This window comes from Gorilla gorilla, chromosome 9 (genome assembly GCF_029281585.2).
Source record: "Gorilla gorilla gorilla isolate KB3781 chromosome 9, NHGRI_mGorGor1-v2.1_pri, whole genome shotgun sequence".
Lineage (NCBI taxonomy): Eukaryota > Metazoa > Chordata > Mammalia > Primates > Hominidae > Gorilla > Gorilla gorilla.
In genome coordinates this window covers 93,520,482-93,538,602 of record NC_073233.2, presented here as the reverse complement: position 1 = coordinate 93,538,602, position 18,121 = coordinate 93,520,482, and the positions used below count along the sequence as shown (strand labels likewise).

General features: G+C 38.4%; 2 protein-coding genes across 10 annotated transcripts in view; one reads left to right on the top strand and one right to left on the bottom strand.

Annotated features, from left to right (window-relative positions):
* Positions 1-448: 448 nt before the first annotated feature.
* Positions 449-8,524, bottom strand: TMEM126B (transmembrane protein 126B). 6 transcript variants are annotated; one of them, XM_063710718.1, is made up of 6 exons: positions 8,268-8,396; positions 5,639-5,810; positions 5,148-5,269; positions 2,682-2,875; positions 1,179-1,290; positions 449-911 (listed from the first exon to the last, which is right to left on the bottom strand). In XM_063710718.1, exons 3-6 carry the CDS (start codon positions 5,258-5,260, stop codon positions 728-730), a joined length of 603 nt encoding a protein of 200 aa, XP_063566788.1. In that variant the 5' UTR covers positions 5,261-5,269; positions 5,639-5,810; positions 8,268-8,396; the 3' UTR covers positions 449-727. The 6 variants fall into 6 exon arrangements, with proteins under 6 accessions (XP_063566788.1, XP_004051964.1, XP_063566789.1 ...); XM_004051916.4 differs by lacking the exon at positions 5,639-5,810 and adding an exon at positions 7,696-7,824 and having other exon boundaries at positions 8,268-8,378; XM_063710719.1 differs by lacking the exon at positions 8,268-8,396 and adding an exon at positions 7,696-7,805.
* Positions 8,525-8,983: 459 nt separating this feature from the next.
* DLG2 (discs large MAGUK scaffold protein 2) overlaps positions 8,984-18,121 on the top strand; it is a 2,193,106-nt gene continuing 2,183,968 nt past the window's right edge. For 2 of the 4 annotated variants that reach the window (XM_055355576.2, XM_055355573.2), the window contains exons 1-2: positions 8,984-9,266; positions 10,202-10,356. In XM_055355576.2, the coding sequence (XP_055211551.2) occupies positions 10,338-10,356 (19 nt within the window). In that variant the 5' untranslated portion in view covers positions 8,984-9,266; positions 10,202-10,337. Of the gene's footprint in view, positions 9,267-9,614; positions 9,738-10,087; positions 10,357-18,121 lie in introns of those variants that run through there. The other 2 variants (XM_055355572.2, XM_055355574.2) reach the window with 2 other exon arrangements.

Genomic DNA, 18,121 nt, shown 5'->3' with positions numbered 1-18,121 from the left:
GTTTTCTTTCTTTTCTTTCTTTTTTTGATATGGAGTTCTGCTCCGTTGCCCAGGCTGGAGCGCAGTGGTGAGATCTCAGCTTACTGCAACCTCCGCCTCCTGGGTTCAAGCGATTCTCCTGCCTCAGCCTCCCAAGTAACTGGGATTACAGGCATACACCATCATGACCAGCTAATTCTTTTGTACTTTTAGTAGAGACGAGGTTTTGCCATGTTGGCCAGGCTGGTCTCAAACTCCTGACCTCAGGTGATCCGCCTTCCCTGGCCTCCCAAAGTGCTGGGATTACAGGCGAGAGCCACCATGCCCAGCCAGAATGTTTCTTATTATATTTAACACAGTGCCTGAGAAATAGCTCAATAAATGTTTGATGAATGAATGAATATATAACTGCACAGATGAGACCTTAAAGCCCAAACCCATTTCCACATACAAAGAGGAAAGATGAAACTTTTATTGTTAACATTTATTGACACTGGATATTTATTATCTGTTATATACCAGGCAAAATGGACACACCATCAGGAGATAAGACCTGTATTTTACATGTAAGATGAAACTTATATTTATTGATTGAATTATTGAATATTTTTTGAGTATTTGCTATATACCAGGCAAAAGCCACAGAACAAATTATCTGTTCACAATTACTTTTAACTCTTTCAGCAATGCCTGAGTCCTCTTTATAGAAACTTCATTTTGCTAAGTTAGCAACCATTCATTTTTTTGGTTACTCTTCATGTATAGTTTTCTCAAGTGTCTCTTCAAATACTGCATAATGGTATAGACCATTTAATATCCCAAACATAATCTGAAAGACTAGAGGAATCGCCATTAATTTCATTTGTGTTTGACACAGCGTCATCCAATGGATTAAAACCCTTCCTTTTGGTGGCAGTGGAACGGTATGATACCTAAAAAGAAAAAAGAGTTAATCACCTCTCCTGGATATGAATGCTATTAGAAGTTTGTTGACTTCTCCTAAATTGATAATTGCCTTTCTAGATCTATAATGTAGAGAGCAAAAAAGTTAAAAGTTAGCTATCTGAAATACCAAACTACCACATTTTGATTCAAATATATCATAGACAGCTAAAGAATAAAGAGAGTTTATTAACCAAAAAAAAAAAAAAAAAAGAGAAGAAAAAAGAAGAAAAAAAGAAGGAAAAGGAAGAACTTACTTGGTTGCCAGACGTCCATTTTTAGTAAAAGCCAAAGAACTGGGATAGAAAACACCACAAACTATGCCAATCAGTGAGCTTCTGAAAACACAGTTTTCCTTGCTTATATTATCTGGAAAACAAAAGTAAATTTGGTTTTCCTTTAAAACTCAAGAGCTATTAAGACAGTGTTGTACCTCACAGAGTAGTTATCTGCACTATCCTCAACCACAACTAAACCATAGAAAGAATATTAGAAATTCAAACTCTGTGGCATATAACAGGCCAAATGCAGCACATTTAAAAAAGTTTTTATTATACTTTATCACATAGAGAATTACCTCTAACGTATGTGGTTGTTGTAGAAGCAATTTTATTTTATTTTTTGGAGACAGAGTCTCACTCTGATGCCCAGGCTAGAGTACAGTGGCACGATCTCGGCTCACTGCAACCTCTGCCTCCAGGGTTCAAGCAATTCTCATGCCTCAGCCTCCCAAGTAGCTGGGATTATAAGCGTGCACCACCACGCTCAACTGTTTTTCTATTTTTAGTAGAGACTGTGTTGGCCAGGCTGGTCTCGAACTGCTGACCTCAAGTGATCTGCCTGCCTTGGCCTCCCAAAGTGTTGGGATTATAGGCATGAGCCACCGTGCCCAGCCAGAAACAATTTTATAATGACAATACTAAACTAGCAAACCAGACCTGGATTCTAGGTTAATACATTTTTATTATCTACTATATATCAGGAACGTGCTAGGAGCTAGGAATACAGTGGTACATAAAAGAGACCTGATCTCTGACCTTCTGGCCAGTTTATAGAGATGAAAGACACGAGATAAATATTTAAATAGATAATTATCAGTGTACACAATACTTTGAAGATAAACTATATAGAGAATGTATCCAGACACCTAGTGTACAATGAGGGAATCAGAGGTCTCCCTGGGGAAAAGATACTTAAGCAGGAACCTGAAGAATGAACAAGGGATAGATGCTCTATCAATTACTAGTTGTGAAACTCAAGGTAAGGTGAGGGGCAGGAAATAACATTAAAAGCCCATAATATGACAGATATTGTGGTAGTCATTTAACCTACAGTATCTTTTAATTTTCACAACAATCCTGTGAGGTAAGTACTATTAGTCCTAACTTATAGATAAGACAATGGAGGCTCAGAGATGAAATGCCTTCCTGAATGTCACAAAACTTAAGTGGCAGGAGGTAGCATACTGAAATGATGTGCATTGTATGCCACAGCCAATTCTTTTCCCAGTATGCTGCTTATTAGTGTACTTGAACATGCCTCAGTTTGGGTTGCTTATCTACAGAAATAAAAAAATACTGTTTACCTGATTAGGAGGATTGTTGCAGGGATTAAATATGAGAAGGTATATGAAGGGACTTTGTAAACTGTATAGCAATATATAAATGTAAAGAATTATTATTAGCAGTAGCAACAGTATATGTTAATAAGTAACTTTACTTAGACATAACTACATTATACATTAGTGAATTTAAATTCACCTGAATACAAAGCATCAATTACAAAAAGCTTGTCAGTAACAACAGTAGACAAAAATGGAAGTGTAGCCAATGATGCATATGTCTTCAAAGCATCATGTTTAACCTTGAAGCAGCGTCTGAACAGGAAGTTTGAGAATATTCCAGAGAAACCAGCTGTTGTTCCAAATGTCGCCGTTTGATATATATTTTGTGTCCTAATAGAAAAAAAGAAAAATTCAGTTCACTATACCATTGAACTTAATGGATACAGCCTCTCCTGAAAAGTTGTTATTGCATATCAATATCAAATATTTCTTGAGCACTTACTATATGTGAAAAGTATTTTCTAAGTGCTTAAGATAGGACAGTAAACAAAGCAAAAGAAAAAAAGAAATTTCCCACCCCTCATAGAACTTGTATTCTAATGAGAGGACATGATTCTCTTTGTAAGAATATTTACAGTAATTCTAAAATAGAGCTCTTTAAAATAATTTTGGCCACAAATAAATATAAATATGTTCCAATGCAGCCAAATTTTATGAGCTACCCAAATCCAAGAATACCTTTCCTGCAACTAAAAGATTTACTTTGCTTAAGTTCATCTAAAAAAAAGCTGTTTACATTTGGTTAGGCCTTCTATTTCTTCATTAGTCCCAGATACATTTAAAATAATTTGTCCTGAACAGACACTTCTCAAAAGAAGACATTTATGTAGCCAAAAAACACATGAAAAAATGCTCACCATCACTGGCCATCAGAGAAATGCAAATCAAAACCACAGTGAGATACCATCTCACACCAGTTAGAATGGCAATCATTAAAAAGTCAGGAAACAACAGGTGCTGGAGAGGATGTGGAGAAATAGGAACACTTTTACACTGTTGGTGGGACTGTAAACTAGTTCAACCATTGTGGAAGTCAGTGTCGCGATTCCTCAGGGATCTAGAACTAGAAATACCATTTGACCCAGCCATCCCATTACTGGGTATATACCCAAAGGACTATAAATCATGCTGCTATAAAGACACATGCACACGTATGTTTATTGAAGCACTATTCACAATAGCAAAGACTTGGAACCAACCCAAATGTCCAGCAATGATAGACTGGATTAAGAAAATGTGGCACATATACACCATGGAATACTATGCAGCCATAAAAAATGATGAGTTCATGTCCTTTGTAGGGACATGGATGAAGTTGGAAATCATCATTCTCAGTAAACTATTGCAAGAACAAAAAACCAAACACCGCATATTCTCACTCATAGGTGGGAAATGAACAATGAGAACACATGGACACAGGAAGGGGAACATCACACGCTGGGGACTGTTGTGGGGTGGGGGGAGAGGGGAGGGATAGCTTTAGGAGATCTACCTAATGCTAAATGATGAGTTAATGGGTGCAGCATGGCACATGTATACATATGTAACTAACCTGCACATTGTGCACATGTACCCTAAAACTTAAAGTATAATAATAATAAAATTAAAAAAAAAAAGGGAATGAGGGAACTTTTTGGGGATGTTGAAAGTATTCCAAATTTTAATTGTGGTGATGGTTACATAACTGTATAAATTTGCTAAAACTCATATAACTGTACACTTTAAATGGATGAATGTCAAGGTATATAAATTATACTTCAATAAAGCCATAAAACAGAAAATAAAATAAAATAAAATAAAATAAAATAAAATAATTTGTCCAAGATTTACAAAACTTCATCCAAAAAAATCTGATCTAGTTTTCTTATTAAGACCCATACGTAAATCCAGGAAATAACATCAACTGTCCTTTGATTTTTTTCTTGAACTTTGTTCATTTAAAAGTCAAAATGGCCAGTCTGGCCAACATGGTTAAACCATCTCTACTAAAAGTACAAAAATTAGCTGGTTGTGGTGGTACACGCCTGTAATCCCAGCTACTTGGGAGGCTGAGGCAGGAGAATCACTTGAACCTGGGAGCCGGAGATTGCAGTGAGCCGAGACTGTGCCACTGCACTCCAGCCTGGGTGACAGAGTGAGACTCTTATCTCAAAAAAAAAAAGTCAATATGTTAATGTGAGACTATATTTATACCATGAAATCTGTATTCCCTTTTGCTGTACTAAGTACTGTGGCTGAGATAATCAATCCTAAACTGATTATAATTACTCACCAATTAAATATAAGTACCCCCCCAATGGTTTTCTTCTAAGTACTTTTAATTAAAATATATTTACTGCACAAAAGTTTTAGCAATACTTTTGGATACTTTTTAAGAAACAAAAGAAATTATCCACAATCCCAAATATTCCAACAAACCACCATTTTCATCTGTTCTTGTTTCCCCCATTCTTTTTTTTAAAGATGTGTTCTTCATAACCAACTCAAAGAATAGGATCTTAGATAACAGAAAAGGTAAGAAAGAATAGGATCTCAGAAACAATGGCAATACAAAAGACTTGCAAATAAAATGACTGATTTTCAGCCTGGGCATTTCTCTTACATTTCTTTTCTAAGATAGTCAAAATTTTTTTCTATGATTTCTATGACCATTGGTCTTCTGAGTTTTGCATCTTCTAGAGAAGGACTGGGCTGACCATGCATAGATGCTGTCATCTTGAAAACCTGGAAAAAAAAATTCCAGAGCCATAATAGCTAATGATATTAATATTACATAAAACCTTACAGAATTCTACAGATTCAGATTTGAAAACATTTACAGTTTGGTAGTGTGCCAGGTATTGTGTCGTCTGCTTTCACATACTTTGTTAGTAATTCAATCAACATTTACTGAGCTCTTATTATCTGTTAGACATTGGTTTTTGTTATTATTTTTTATTTTCTTGCTAAACATCCTACAACACAGATATTGGCTTTCTGATTCACACACTAACTTGAGAAATTGGTAGTACAATGATTATTTCTATACATATGAGCAAACTGGAGGTCTGAAAGGTTGGCTTGCTTGAGATTTAGTGTAGAAGGCTAACATACTGATACTGTTGCTGTTTTCCTCTCTCCTCATTCCGAGAAGGCAGTCAGGCTCTTTGTAGTTGTCCTCCTAGCTCTTCAGGTGGGGAGGTGGAAACAGTGGCTGCTTATTGACATCTCTATCCTCAGTTTCTCATGAAAGATTAAGTTCATTTTGGAAATCGTGTTTCATTTCCTAGAGAGGTAGGAGAGAGCAGGGATTGCCTTGGAGAATAGTGAGAGAGAAAAATCAGAAAGAGGGACACTGCTCCAGGAAGGGAACAGGCAGTGGATTGTGGCTACTACTCTGGAGTACATAAATTATATATCCAGTTCCCTATTACCACCTGTGGTGGAAGCAGGGCCTTTGCTAGAAACGGTTATGTGGTATAGCAGAGACCCATACCTGCCATCACACCCGGCTAATTTTTGTATTTTTAGTAGAGACAGGGTTGCACTATGTTAGCCAGGCTGGTCTCGAACTCCTGACCTCAAGTGATCCACCTGCCTCAGCCTCCCAAAGTGCTGGGATTAAAGGCGTGAGCCACCGTGCCCGGCCCCAGAGACCCATGGCACTGGGCTCCTTGGTCGGAAGGTTCTTGTGTCCCAAGTGTGATGAACAGACAGCTGCCAATGTCAAGGGACCATGAAGACCTGGCCAGTAGCATCTTAACAGAAACTAGACAGGTTAAAAAACAAAACAAAAGAACAACAACAAAAAAACAAACCCTGCACTCTCAGGGAGGATCCTTTCTGAATGTTTTGCTCTGGGCAAGACTCTAGAGTCTCTGTGAAAAGTCTTAATAACATTTGTTAAATCCAAACACGTGGTTGCAAATCTTTACCTACTACAGCAGCCAAGTGGAAGGTCTATTGCTGCTAAATTCAGTGCTTTTTACTCTTTTTCCTCCAGATTAGCTAAATAGTCTCTTTACAAATTTACACTAATCTCAATTTTAATGTTTATATTAAAGGGAAATACTAAATCTCAAATTTAAGGAGTCCTAGACAAGAGGATTAGAGGGGATAAAGCATAATGAACACACAAGATACTTAATAAATCAGTGGTTCTCAACCTTCAGCATGCACAAGAATCACATGGGGTATTTATTTGAAATGCAGTCTCATGAATTCCCTCCTGAGATACCTGGATTCAGCAGGAGTAGGATGAGGCCTAGAATCTGCATTTTAATAGCACTTAGTGCTTCTGATGCTGTAGTCAATGGACACATGTTGAGTATCACTGTAATACTCATTTGCTGAATGAGCGGTATGTACCAATCCTAACTACAGAAGGCCAGTTCATTATACACAGTTCCTGGCATCAACATACAGAAGATATGAGCTCCTTTGAACCTTCTTATGGTGTTACACAATGAGTAATAATGGACCAGTTTCTTTCTCTGCATCATGGCAGAAATGTACTCAATCTTTTTCTGTAACATTTCTGGAGAGGGCAGGGGGAAAAAAAGGTAAAATATTTTACAAATTACAATTTTTCAGTGACTAGACTTACATCTTTTCCCTCTCCCTGACACCCAAATGGAAAGTATAAGGGATAGTAACATCTAAGGGAGATTCTATACCTAACCCATCTATTGTACTAAGACATCTGCTGTCTTGGCAGATGTCAATAACATGAGTAACCATAAACCATAGATAAATTTTTGTTTTGCTCTCATCCAATTCATTGAAATCCTCCACCTTCCACCAAAAACAAAAAACAAAACAAACTTCCAGGCAATATCTTCTACTAATCTCCTACCTAGTCTACACCCTAAAGTCTCTATAGGGAAAACAGACACCCAGGATTATGATTACAGGACAGCAAATACTGAAATACTGGAAAGAACACAGGAAATATTTATTGAGTGCTTAAGCTTTGCAAGGCACTGTCAAAGACTCGAGTGCTTTCATTACACCCCTTCCCCCTCAAGGCCACTCAACTAGTCACCACGCTTATACCAGTAAGAGTGCATTTATGTAGGTTTATAGTTTGCAAATCATTTAACGGTTTTGTAGTGCTTTCATGTGTATTATTTTACCTAATAATAAATTTTTCACCTAATAATAAATTTCACCTTTAGAATTTTATTCAACATTCGCTCTTAATTTAGGGAGCACGTGGTATATGCCAGACCTCCGGGTAATCAAGATAGTCATCCCATCCTCAGGAATCCACAACGCAGTGGGAGTTCAGAACAAAAAAGCTGGCAATTTAAACACAGAATGAGAGAGTGACATAAACGAAAAACCCAACAACCTAAGAAAAATCAAACAATCTAGCCAGAGGAAGCGTGGGAAGGCTTCCCGGAAGAAGTGACGTTTAAACCAATAACCGAAAGAGAGCAGTTTGGCAGGGGAGTTGGGACGGATAGAAGAAGGGAAATACTCCAAGTTGAAGAAAAAGCCTGTGCAAAGGCCTGGAGACAAGAGAAAACAAACTGCAGATAATGAGGACTAGAATTTAGGTCATCTACGTTCTCTCCGCCTCTTTCCACAGCAACTGGAGACTTAATCGACTGCTCCTTGCATGGACTTGGGAGCTGTTTTAACTTTTCAAATCTCCTTTAAGTGTATCATCTTAGAAGAGTCTGCCAACACTTTGAAGGTGCAGAAATCACCCCCCATACCACTTCGGATTTCCGCCTACCTTGGGCGCTTCCTCAGTTCCCACCGGCACCACACCTGAATCCCTTGGCTTAGTCCCAGCCTCATACCCGAACACCACCATTTTGGTGGCTCATGTGACTTGCTGGTGGGCGGGGACCCAGAACGCCCTGGGCGGGAAGTGGTGCTGATTTACGGCTCAACGCCTCTCGATTGCAGCCCGGGCCCGCCCCCACTCAGTCAAAAGCCGCGCCCTCCATCCTGACTGTGATTGGGCGCGGCGTCTAGAAATTACGGCCACTTATTCGCTTAGAGGAGGTCCAGGCGCCTGTGGGCCTGCCTCTCTCGCCAGCCGAGTATTTCCTTCCCTGGCTATTTATCAGCTTAGCTCCCTGTTCTCTTCGCGTCCTGCGGGGAGGATGGGGCTGCCCAAATGTTGTAATGTTACTGCGCTCCTGCCTCTCCTCAGGGCAGCTGGGAACTAGCTGCCTGCCCCTTTCAGTCCTTGAGGGAACTCGCCCCTTTGCCCTGGCCTGTGTGGTGTTAAAGCTCTGTTTCTCGGGCACCTCCTCCTCCAAACCCCCGACCAGCCGCCCAGCGCCGTCAGAGCAGCCCCGACTAGCCTCCTCCCCTCTCAGCCGTCTGACTCCTCTCCCCAGTCTGTAGTCCCCTCAATTTGCATCCTTTAACCCGCTTGGAAACAGACCGGAGAGAAATTTGCCCACTACCCCCGCGAGAAGACCCACTTGTCAGCCGTGTCTCGGGGTGGGGGGCACTGCAAGGCCTGGCGCTGTTTTGTGCACGTTAAATGCCCAGCAGTATCTCCCAGACCGGCAACCCCCGACCCTCCAGTCTCCATGTCTTACAGAAGCCAAATTCGAGAGTTATATAATTTCTAGTGCTGCTGTTGCTCCTGCCTGAGGAAACACTTCATCGCGTGGAGGGTGCAGGACATTTCAGTGCTCTTTCCTAAAAGAACGGGGCTTGGGCAGGGGTGGCCAGCGGTGGCAGAGAAATGTCTTGTCTTTTCTGCAAAAGGAAGGTGGGTAGTTTGAAGAGAGATTGAGAGAGAAGGTGGATGTGAAAGCCAAGCAGCTGCACTTTCTCATTTAGGAAATCGCGGACCGTTTACATAGCTTATGCTTACATGTCTAATACTACTACGGCGTCTCTGAAAACACCTTTGGGGGAAGGTTTGGCTTCTCTCGAAGTCTCAGTGTTTTTCCTCGCCGGATAGAGAGCTGCTTGAATGCGAAGAGATGGCATGATGTGAATGACTCCAGTGTGAAGAAATCTGCTTCGCCAACTCATCCTGCATCAAGTGCCCATTGAGTAGCACTGTCACTTTAATGTCTCCATGCCAAGGGATTGCTTTCCTTTTTTTTCAATCCTCTCGGTTAATACATGGGAGGATCAGAATCAGAGGGGCATTAAGGATCAAGCCTGGGGGCTTGGAGAGCACAGAAGAAAAAAATGAAAGTGACAGCAAGCTGGATTCTGAGTTACTGAGGGGGTGAGATCCGGAACTTCTGATCAGTAAATATAAGGGGGCCTTTCAGTGTGTGTTCTGCCACAGAAAACTGTTCAAACTCACCTATCTTTTTAGAGACTGGAGTCAAAGAGATTTTTAAAAGTATTTTTGGGGAGGTGGGGTTACATTTTTCTCTACAGATTTGAGGATCTTTATCATCATCTTTGAATTTGACCATGTATAAAGTAATGAGACCTGTCTAAATTTGGTTTGTGCCTTAATTGAGTTAGTCATTGAACTTCCAAAAATGTTGCTGCCTGAAGAGGAATTTCAATAACGTTCTTCATGTTTACAATAATTTTCCCAGTTTGTAAAAACAGTCTAAATATTTTCTGAAAATTGAAAAACTTGAAAAACTAAAAAATTACGTTGCTGTAAACTCTGTGGGCGGTGTAAAAAGTTGAGTTGTGGAAAAAATACATCATTATTTTCTTTATCTGACATAGAAGACTCAGCCTGGATTTCAAAACTGAACACTGAAGTGGTTTGCAACAGTTACCTGGCTCTTGGCCTCAATCCAGCTGGATCAAACTGAGACCTGAAAAGAGATATTGACTCCTGTGGCAGTGGAAAGACCCAAGAATGCCAGTCAAGAAGACAGGTGGGCCATGAGGTTGCTATATAATATTTCTCCCTTTTGTTGGTTCTGGTACTTGTAATTTAAATTATATTCCATTTGAGAGTAAAGTTTTGCTTCAGTTTGGGGGAAATATTTATTGTAATATAGTTTCAGTGGTACAGAATTCAGTAATATTATTTTGCTAAAGTAAAAGGAAGCAAGACTATAGTATTTATTGATAGATATTTATGATTTCATAAATCAGGTTGTTTATATCACCGTTGGTAATAAGAATAGATTCAGTACCGCAGATTTGGAATCTCCTTTAGCTTGTTTTCTTAGCTTGTTAAAGGTTACTTTTAAGCAGTCTTTAAAAAAGAAACTTGTGCAGTGGAGCTCTTCCTCATGGGTTTAATATTTATCAAGCTAATTACAGAATTGTGAAAGGTAGCAAAGTAATTTCATTTGCACTGAACAAAATTACAGCTTTATAATTTATCTTTTGGTTAAAAAATAGACTTATTATTTGGATTTATTCTAGTGTAAATCTTCACTTTTGTGATAAAGCACAACTTTCGTGACTATTGTGCTTTTCCAGATATATGCATTATCCAATAACATGATTGTCAAGTTCCCCAAATAGGGCAAACACCTGTTTTTTTCCTCCCTCCTCAACAACTTTTATTATTGGAATTGATCAAGATCTAGTGAATTCCTGAAGCATAGTTGATTATATTCCGAACTTGGGGATTCAATTTAGCTTAGATGCACCCCAGGTTAACTTTGTTCCAAAGGATCCTAGTCTGGGACTGTTTTTGTTTTGTTTTGTTTTGACATTATATGGAAGGTGAGATCAACTGTAAAGAGTTTCTCAAGAGTTTTGAATCAAAACTTATATGAACAGCCTTGAACTCTGCTATACTGGACTAATATAGATCCAAATGTTGTCCAGTTATGTGAGTTGCTACAATCTGAAACTAAAGCTCTGGGTGAATTGCAGGTTAAAGTCGAACTTATCTTTGCATGGTGTTTAATTCTTCTACCTGTGGATTTGTTAGGGATGTTGAGGAAACTTATAATCACTGAGATGCCTTATCCAAGCTGATATTTGTAGAGATGGACAATGATATATAAAACTTTTGAAACACCTAGAACTGTGATATTTGCACACTGGGATTTAAGATTGGGATGTTTCCTCCCCCTGCTGTTTCTAATAATACCACTGACAGAAGTAAACTGCCTGAGATTTTAGAGCCACACTTGTCCAGACCAGACACAATTGGTTTATCTAGAACAAGAATGGTTTTGGGAATGTAGCCAATAAATGATATGGCTCTTTGACATATTTAAGTTGTTGTGTGTTTTTATTCTTTATACCATTTCTCTAGAGAGTTTCTTTTGGATTATCTTATTTTGAACTAATAATGGAATTAAACACATTACGTGTGTGTGTGTGAGAGAGAGAGAGAGGAAAAGAGTGAGAGGGAGAGAGAATGGGAAGGAGGAGAGACAGAGAAAGAGATAAAAAGGTATGTGGGAAGGAAGAGGAGGAAGGTCAATTGATATTCTAGGTATAACTTAACTGAGCAGGTTTAGTTAGAAAGTTTAGAACTTAATGTTTCTAAACCCCATAAACCGAGTTTCTTAAAAGTTCTTCCCTTTAAAGAACTGTTACAGAAATTGCTGATACATTGGTGAAATTATAATACTTTAGAAGAATTTCCTTTCTTTCCTTCTTCCTCTCTTCCTTCGCCTCCCTCCTTCCCTTTCTTCTTTCCTTCTTCAATAATGAATTGACTAATGGATTGAATTTTTAAAGGAATCAACAAGTTCTTATTAGAAAAATCAGTGTATATTTCTATGATACCAAAGTATATGTTGTATAGTTTTCCTTATAAACTGATCTAGAGAAACAATGTATCTTGCTTTTAATCTCTTAAAACTGCTAGTATTATGATACATATTCTTGAATATTATAGACAACTAGCCAAACAAGTTATGTGTATATTGTATTTTTCGTTGGCTATGCTTACTATCTCTACTGTTTATATAATATAAGAACAGTATTTTTAAGTTTAACCTAGATTTATTCTGCAGGGATCACTGTCCTCTGTCACCTTGAGTCTTTTTCTCTCTTCATTGTTTCATGTGGTAGACATGATGAAAAAGCTAGATTTAATGTGATTCTAAACAATAACTATCCTCACTGAGCCAAGTGTTTATTCATTGTTGAACATATTCTCATTAAAGTATGAAATTTTCATAAGATGGATTTTCATTTGGTATTTAGTTAGTATATTTTTGTCAAAGAGAGAGGAGATTCTTTTACTGATACCATGCAACCATGGTAGGAATTGGGAATGGGTGTGACATCTCACTAAGCCCATTTCTAGGTGCCATTCTGGACTGCCCTTGGATAAGCTGAAACTACTGTGCCTCAAACCCCATATTAACTGCTCGTTTGCTTTATGACGTTACTTTCTACTTCTCTCACTCTAGTCTCTTCGCATTTTTACAGATCTCAGTTTTATCAACAGAAGACTCTTCTGTTTCCTCATAGAAGGTTTTTTTTTCCTCAGCAGTTGCTTTTCATTCAAGATTTTCTTATCTATAGTAGTAACTTTATTTGCTCCCAGGTGAGCCCTTGGGACAATCTTGGACATATTTTAATTTGTGAAAATTTAGGACCAATTCAGGATAAGCTGTATTAGTATTCTCTGATATGATGCAAGACCATAGTGTGTTATAAGGGTCTGTTTTAACAAGTCTTGAATTGATCTGATATGATTTCCTACTGTGTTAATATAAGAAATAAAAGTTAATGATAGTTACGTCATTTGCCATGCTTTACAGCAGAAAGTTGCTGTTTTAAGGATAAAAATATGCTTTAACAGAATTTTCTAGTACAATGCAGCTTCTTTTTTGAATGGCTTTTTGTTCTCATTGTCATTAAATATGTGGAAGAAATCAATGCCTTTATTACTTTGAGATAAATGTTCATTTCATTTCAGTGTTTTAAAAAATTGTCCTATTGCCAGGCGCGGTGGCTCACGCCTGTAATCCCAGCACTTTGGGAGGCCGAGGCGGGCGGATCATGAGGTCAGGAGTTCAAGACCAGCCTGGCCAACATGGTGAAACCCCATCTCTACTAAAAATACAAAAATTAGCTGGGCATAGTGGTGCGTGCCTGTAATCCCAGCTACTTGGGAGGCTGACGCAGGAGAATTGCTTGAACCCAGGAGGTGGAGGTTGCAGTGAGGCAAGACTGTGCCGCTGCACTCCAACTTGGCGACAGAGCGAGACTCCGTCTCAAAAAAAAAAAAAAATTGTCCTATTGTCTTCGGAGCTTCTTTTAAACTGGTGTAGAAGTTTGTCTGATATTATTTATTTATATGACCCTTTATTTCCTTTGAATTATTTTTTTGCAGTGGTTCTCAGTGATATAATATATATATAAACATATTTTTATCATGTACTGAAAGCTAAGTCCTGTCTTTTTTATATGTATATGTTTTGACATTATAGCTTTCAAAGGAAGCTGAAGAATGTTATATAATTGGAATCTTTTTTTTTTTTTTTGGGAGACAGAGTCTTGCTCTGTAGCCGAGGTGGGAGTGCAGTAGTGTGATCTCGGCTCACTGGAACCTCCGCCTCTGGGGTTCAAGCAATTCTCTTGACTCAGCCTTCTGAGTAGCTGGGATTACAGGTGCGTGCCACCACACCTGGCTAATTTTTGTATTTTTAGTAGAAACAGGGTTTCACCATGTTGGCCAGGCTGATCTCGAACTCCTGACCTCGTTATCCACCCACCTTGGCCTCCCAAAGTGCTGGGATTACAGGCATGAGCCAGTGCGCCTGGCCTTAGAATCTTAAGACATGATATTACCATATATCTCATAGGCACCCTTGAAACTGAGATTACTGTTTCCTGGACTCACAGTTCTTAAATTATCTCTTTGCTTTTGGTTGACTGTATACTTCATAAAAGTGTCATTTCTGTTTTTTTTTTCTCTGGGGGAGAGGACCTTATGACTCTCCTGCTTATTTTTTCCCTATTCAAAGTTTTCTTCTTTTGTTGTTTCCTGCACATTATGGCTCCACTTCTTGTTTTATAGTATCTTACTAATTTACATTTGCTTTTTGTTATCTGGGTATACTCTGTTTTCATCTCTAGTTTTTCTTAAGTTCTTAAAATAATTTTTTTTCAGAATCGATAAGAGGGGGAATATGTACAGGTATATCTCAGAGATATTGCGGGTTAGGTTCCAGACCACTGAAATAAGGCCTATTATCACAATGAAGCAAGCTACACAAATATTCTGGTTTTCCGATGCATATATACAATATATTGTATACTACGGTATATATGCACTGGGAAACCAAAATATTTGTTGTATACAGTACAGTATATACTATACTATAGTCCATTAGGTTTGCAATCGTATTATGTCTAAAAACAATGTATGTACTTTAATTAAAAATGCTTTACTGCTAAAAAATGCTAATGATCATCCGAGCCTTTAGCGAGTAGTAATCTTTTTGCTGGTGGAAGATCTTGCTTCGGTGTTGATGGCTGCTAACTGATCAGGGTGATGATTGCTGAAGGTTGGGATGTCTAAGGCAATTTGTTAAAATAGGACAACAATGAAGTTTGCCATATCAATTGACTCTTTATTTTATGAGAGATTTCTCTGTAGCATGAGATGCTGTTTGACAGCATTTTACCCACAGTACAACTTCTTTCAAAATTGGAATTGGTTTTCTCAAACCCTGCTGCTGCTTTATCAACGAAGTGTATGTAATATTCTAAACCCTTTGTTGCCATTTCAAACAATGTTCACAACATCTTCACTGGAAATAGATTTCATCTCAAGAAACCACTTTCTTTGCTCATCCATAAGAAGCAACTCCTCATTCATTCCAGTTTTATCATGAGATTGCAGCAATTCAGTCACATCTTCAGGCTTCACTTCTAATTCTAGATCTCTTGCTATTTCCATTCCATCTGAAGTTACTTCTTCCACTGAAGACTTGAATCCCTCAAAGTCATCCATGAAAGTTGGAATGAATGTCTTCCAAACTCCCGTTAATGTTGATATTTTGACCTCCTCCTGTGAATCAAGAATGTTCTTAATGGCATATAGAATGATGAATTCTTTCCAGGAGGTTTTCAATTTACTTTGGCCGGATCTATCAGAGAATCACTGTGACAGATATAGTCTTACAAAATTTATTTCTTAAATAATAAGGCTTGAAAGTTGAAGTTACTCCTTCATCTGTGGCCTGCAGAATGGATGTACTATTAGTTGGCATGAAAACAACTTTAATCTCCTTGTATATGTTCATTGGAGCTCTTGGGTGACTAGGTGCATTGTCAATGAGTAGTAATATTTGGAAAGGAATCTTTTTTTTTTTTTTTCTGAGTAGTAGTTCTCAACAGTGGGCTTAAAATATTCAGTAAACCATGCTGTAAACGGATGTGCTGTCACCCAGGCTTTTGTTGATCTACTTTTAGAGCACAGACAGAATAGATTTAGCATAATTCTTAAAGACCCTAGGATTTTTGGAAGGGTAAATGAGCATTGGCTTCAACGTAAAGTCACCAGCTGCATTCACCCATTAGCCTCTAAGAAGCGTCAGCCTGTCCTTTGAAACTTTGAAATGAGGCATTGATTTCTCTCTAGCATTTTCTTCTGATGTAAGGCTATTTTGTCTGAATTGAAAATCTGTTGTTTAGCTATTTTCATCAATTATCTCAGCTAGATCTTCTTGATAACTTGCTGTAGCTTCTTCCTCAGCACTTGCTGCTTCACCTTGCACTTTTATGTTGTAAAGATGACTTCTTTCCTTTAACCTCATGAACCAACCTTTGCTGGCTTCCAGCTTTCTTCTGCAGCTTCCTCACCTCTCTCAGCCTATATAGAATTGAAGAGAGTTAGGGCCTTGCTCTGGATTAGACTTTGGTTTAAGGGGAATTACAGCTGGTTTGATCTTCTGTTCAGATCACTAAAACTTTCTCTATATCAACAGTAAGGCTGTCTCTCTTATTATTCGTGTGTTCACTGAAGTAGCCCTTTTAGTTTCCTTCAAGAGTTTTTCCTTTGCATTCACAACTTGGCTATTTGGTGCAAGAGGGCTGCCTAACTTTTGGCTTATCTCAGCTTTCAACATACCTTCCTCACTAAGCTTAATCATTTTCTAGCTTTGAGTGTGAGAAATGTGTAACGTTTCCTTTCGCTTGAACACTGAGAGTCCATGGTAGAGTTATTAATTGGCCTAACTTTAATATTGTTGTGTCTCCAGGAATAGGGGGACCTGAGGAGAGGGAGAGAGATGGGGCAATGACCAGTTGGTAGAGGAGTCAGATAACACACAACATTTACAGATTAAATTTGCTGTCTTATCTGGGTATGATTTGTGGTGCCCCAAAACAATTACAATGAACATCAAAGATCACTGATTACAGATCACTGTAACAAATAAAAGACTAATGAAAAAGTTTGAAATATTGTGAGAATTACCAAAATGTGACGCAGAGACATGAAGTGAATATATCCTGTGGAAAATTGCCAGTGATAGACTTGCTTGACACAGGGTTGTCACAAACTTAATTTGTGAAAAACATGTTATCTGCAAAGTGCAGTAAAGCAAAGTGCAATAAAATGAGCTATGCCTGTACCTGACTTCATTGAGTGGCCTTGTGTGGTTATTTTATTCCTTTTGCATGCATTTTACCACATTTGTATTTGAATTTTCATGTTTGCCATACCAGTAATATATGGAGAGCTTGTCTTTTTTTTTTTTTGAGACAGAGTTTTGCTCTGTTGCCCAGGCTGGAGTGCAGTGGCGCAATCTCGGTTCACTGCAACCTCCACCTCCTGGGTTCAGGTGATTCTCCTGCCTCAGCCTGCCGAGTAGCTGGGATTACAGGTGCCTGCCACCATGCCTGGCTAATTTTTTTATTTTTAGAAGAAAGGGGATTTCACCATGTTGGGCAGGCTGCCCTCAAACTCCTGACCTCAGGTGATTCATCTGCCTCCACCTCTGAAAGTGCTGGGATTACAGGCATGAGCCACTGCATATGGCTGCACATGTTTTTTCTGTTTTCCAAAACTTCAAGTTTTTTTTTTAATCTCTTCACAGCCATAAAACTCAAAAGAATTAAGCACTGAATCATCCTAGAGAAAGATGGGAAAACACAGTTTTCAAACTTTTGCATTTTCTGTAAGTCAAAGTGAAATAGACAGTTTACTAAAGTTTTTTTTAATTTAAAATTCCCCAATTAAAAAAATTAGGTGGGCTTGTTGGCATGTGCCTATAGTCCCAGTTACTTGGGAGGCTGAGACTGGAGGATTGCCTGAGCCCAGGAGTTTGAGACTGCAGTGAGCTGTGATTGTGCCACTGAACTCCAGCCTGGGTGTCCCATATCTTTTTTATTTTAAAAGAAATTCCCCGTAAGGACAATTTTGACCTTGGATAAGCTATAGACTCTTGATATTGTAAAATATTAATTAATCCAGGAGGCATAAATAGAATGAATTCTGGAATGAGAAATAGAAGAATACTTTTTGTGTTTAACTACTGATTAGGAGTATGCTATGAAGCAACTTAGTGAGGAAGACGTAGAGATAAAATGATCTGTTAATTGATTTTATTTTACATATCTATTGGGAGAGTGCAAATCATATGCTAATGACTTGATACTAGAAAATGTGTGAACTTCTGGGTTTTTGGAAATCTGCTCAAGTGTTTTTATTTGTGATAGAATATTTGATTTCTCCCTTAGGCCTATTATTGGTTACTTTTG

Excerpts from the sequence above, each read along its gene's own strand:
- TMEM126B (XM_004051915.4), bottom strand. The coding sequence starts at position 8,348 with ATGGTGGTGTTCGGGTATGAGGCTGGGACTAAGCCAAGGGATTCAGGT. Across the intron at positions 2,876-5,147 it reads GACTATCTTAGAAAAGAAAT|GACACAAAATATATATCAAA; the intron begins GTAAGAGAAATG and ends TTTTTCTATTAG. Across the intron at positions 912-1,178 it reads AATGGACGTCTGGCAACCAA|GTATCATACCGTTCCACTGC; the intron begins GTAAGTTCTTCC and ends TTTTCTTTTTAG.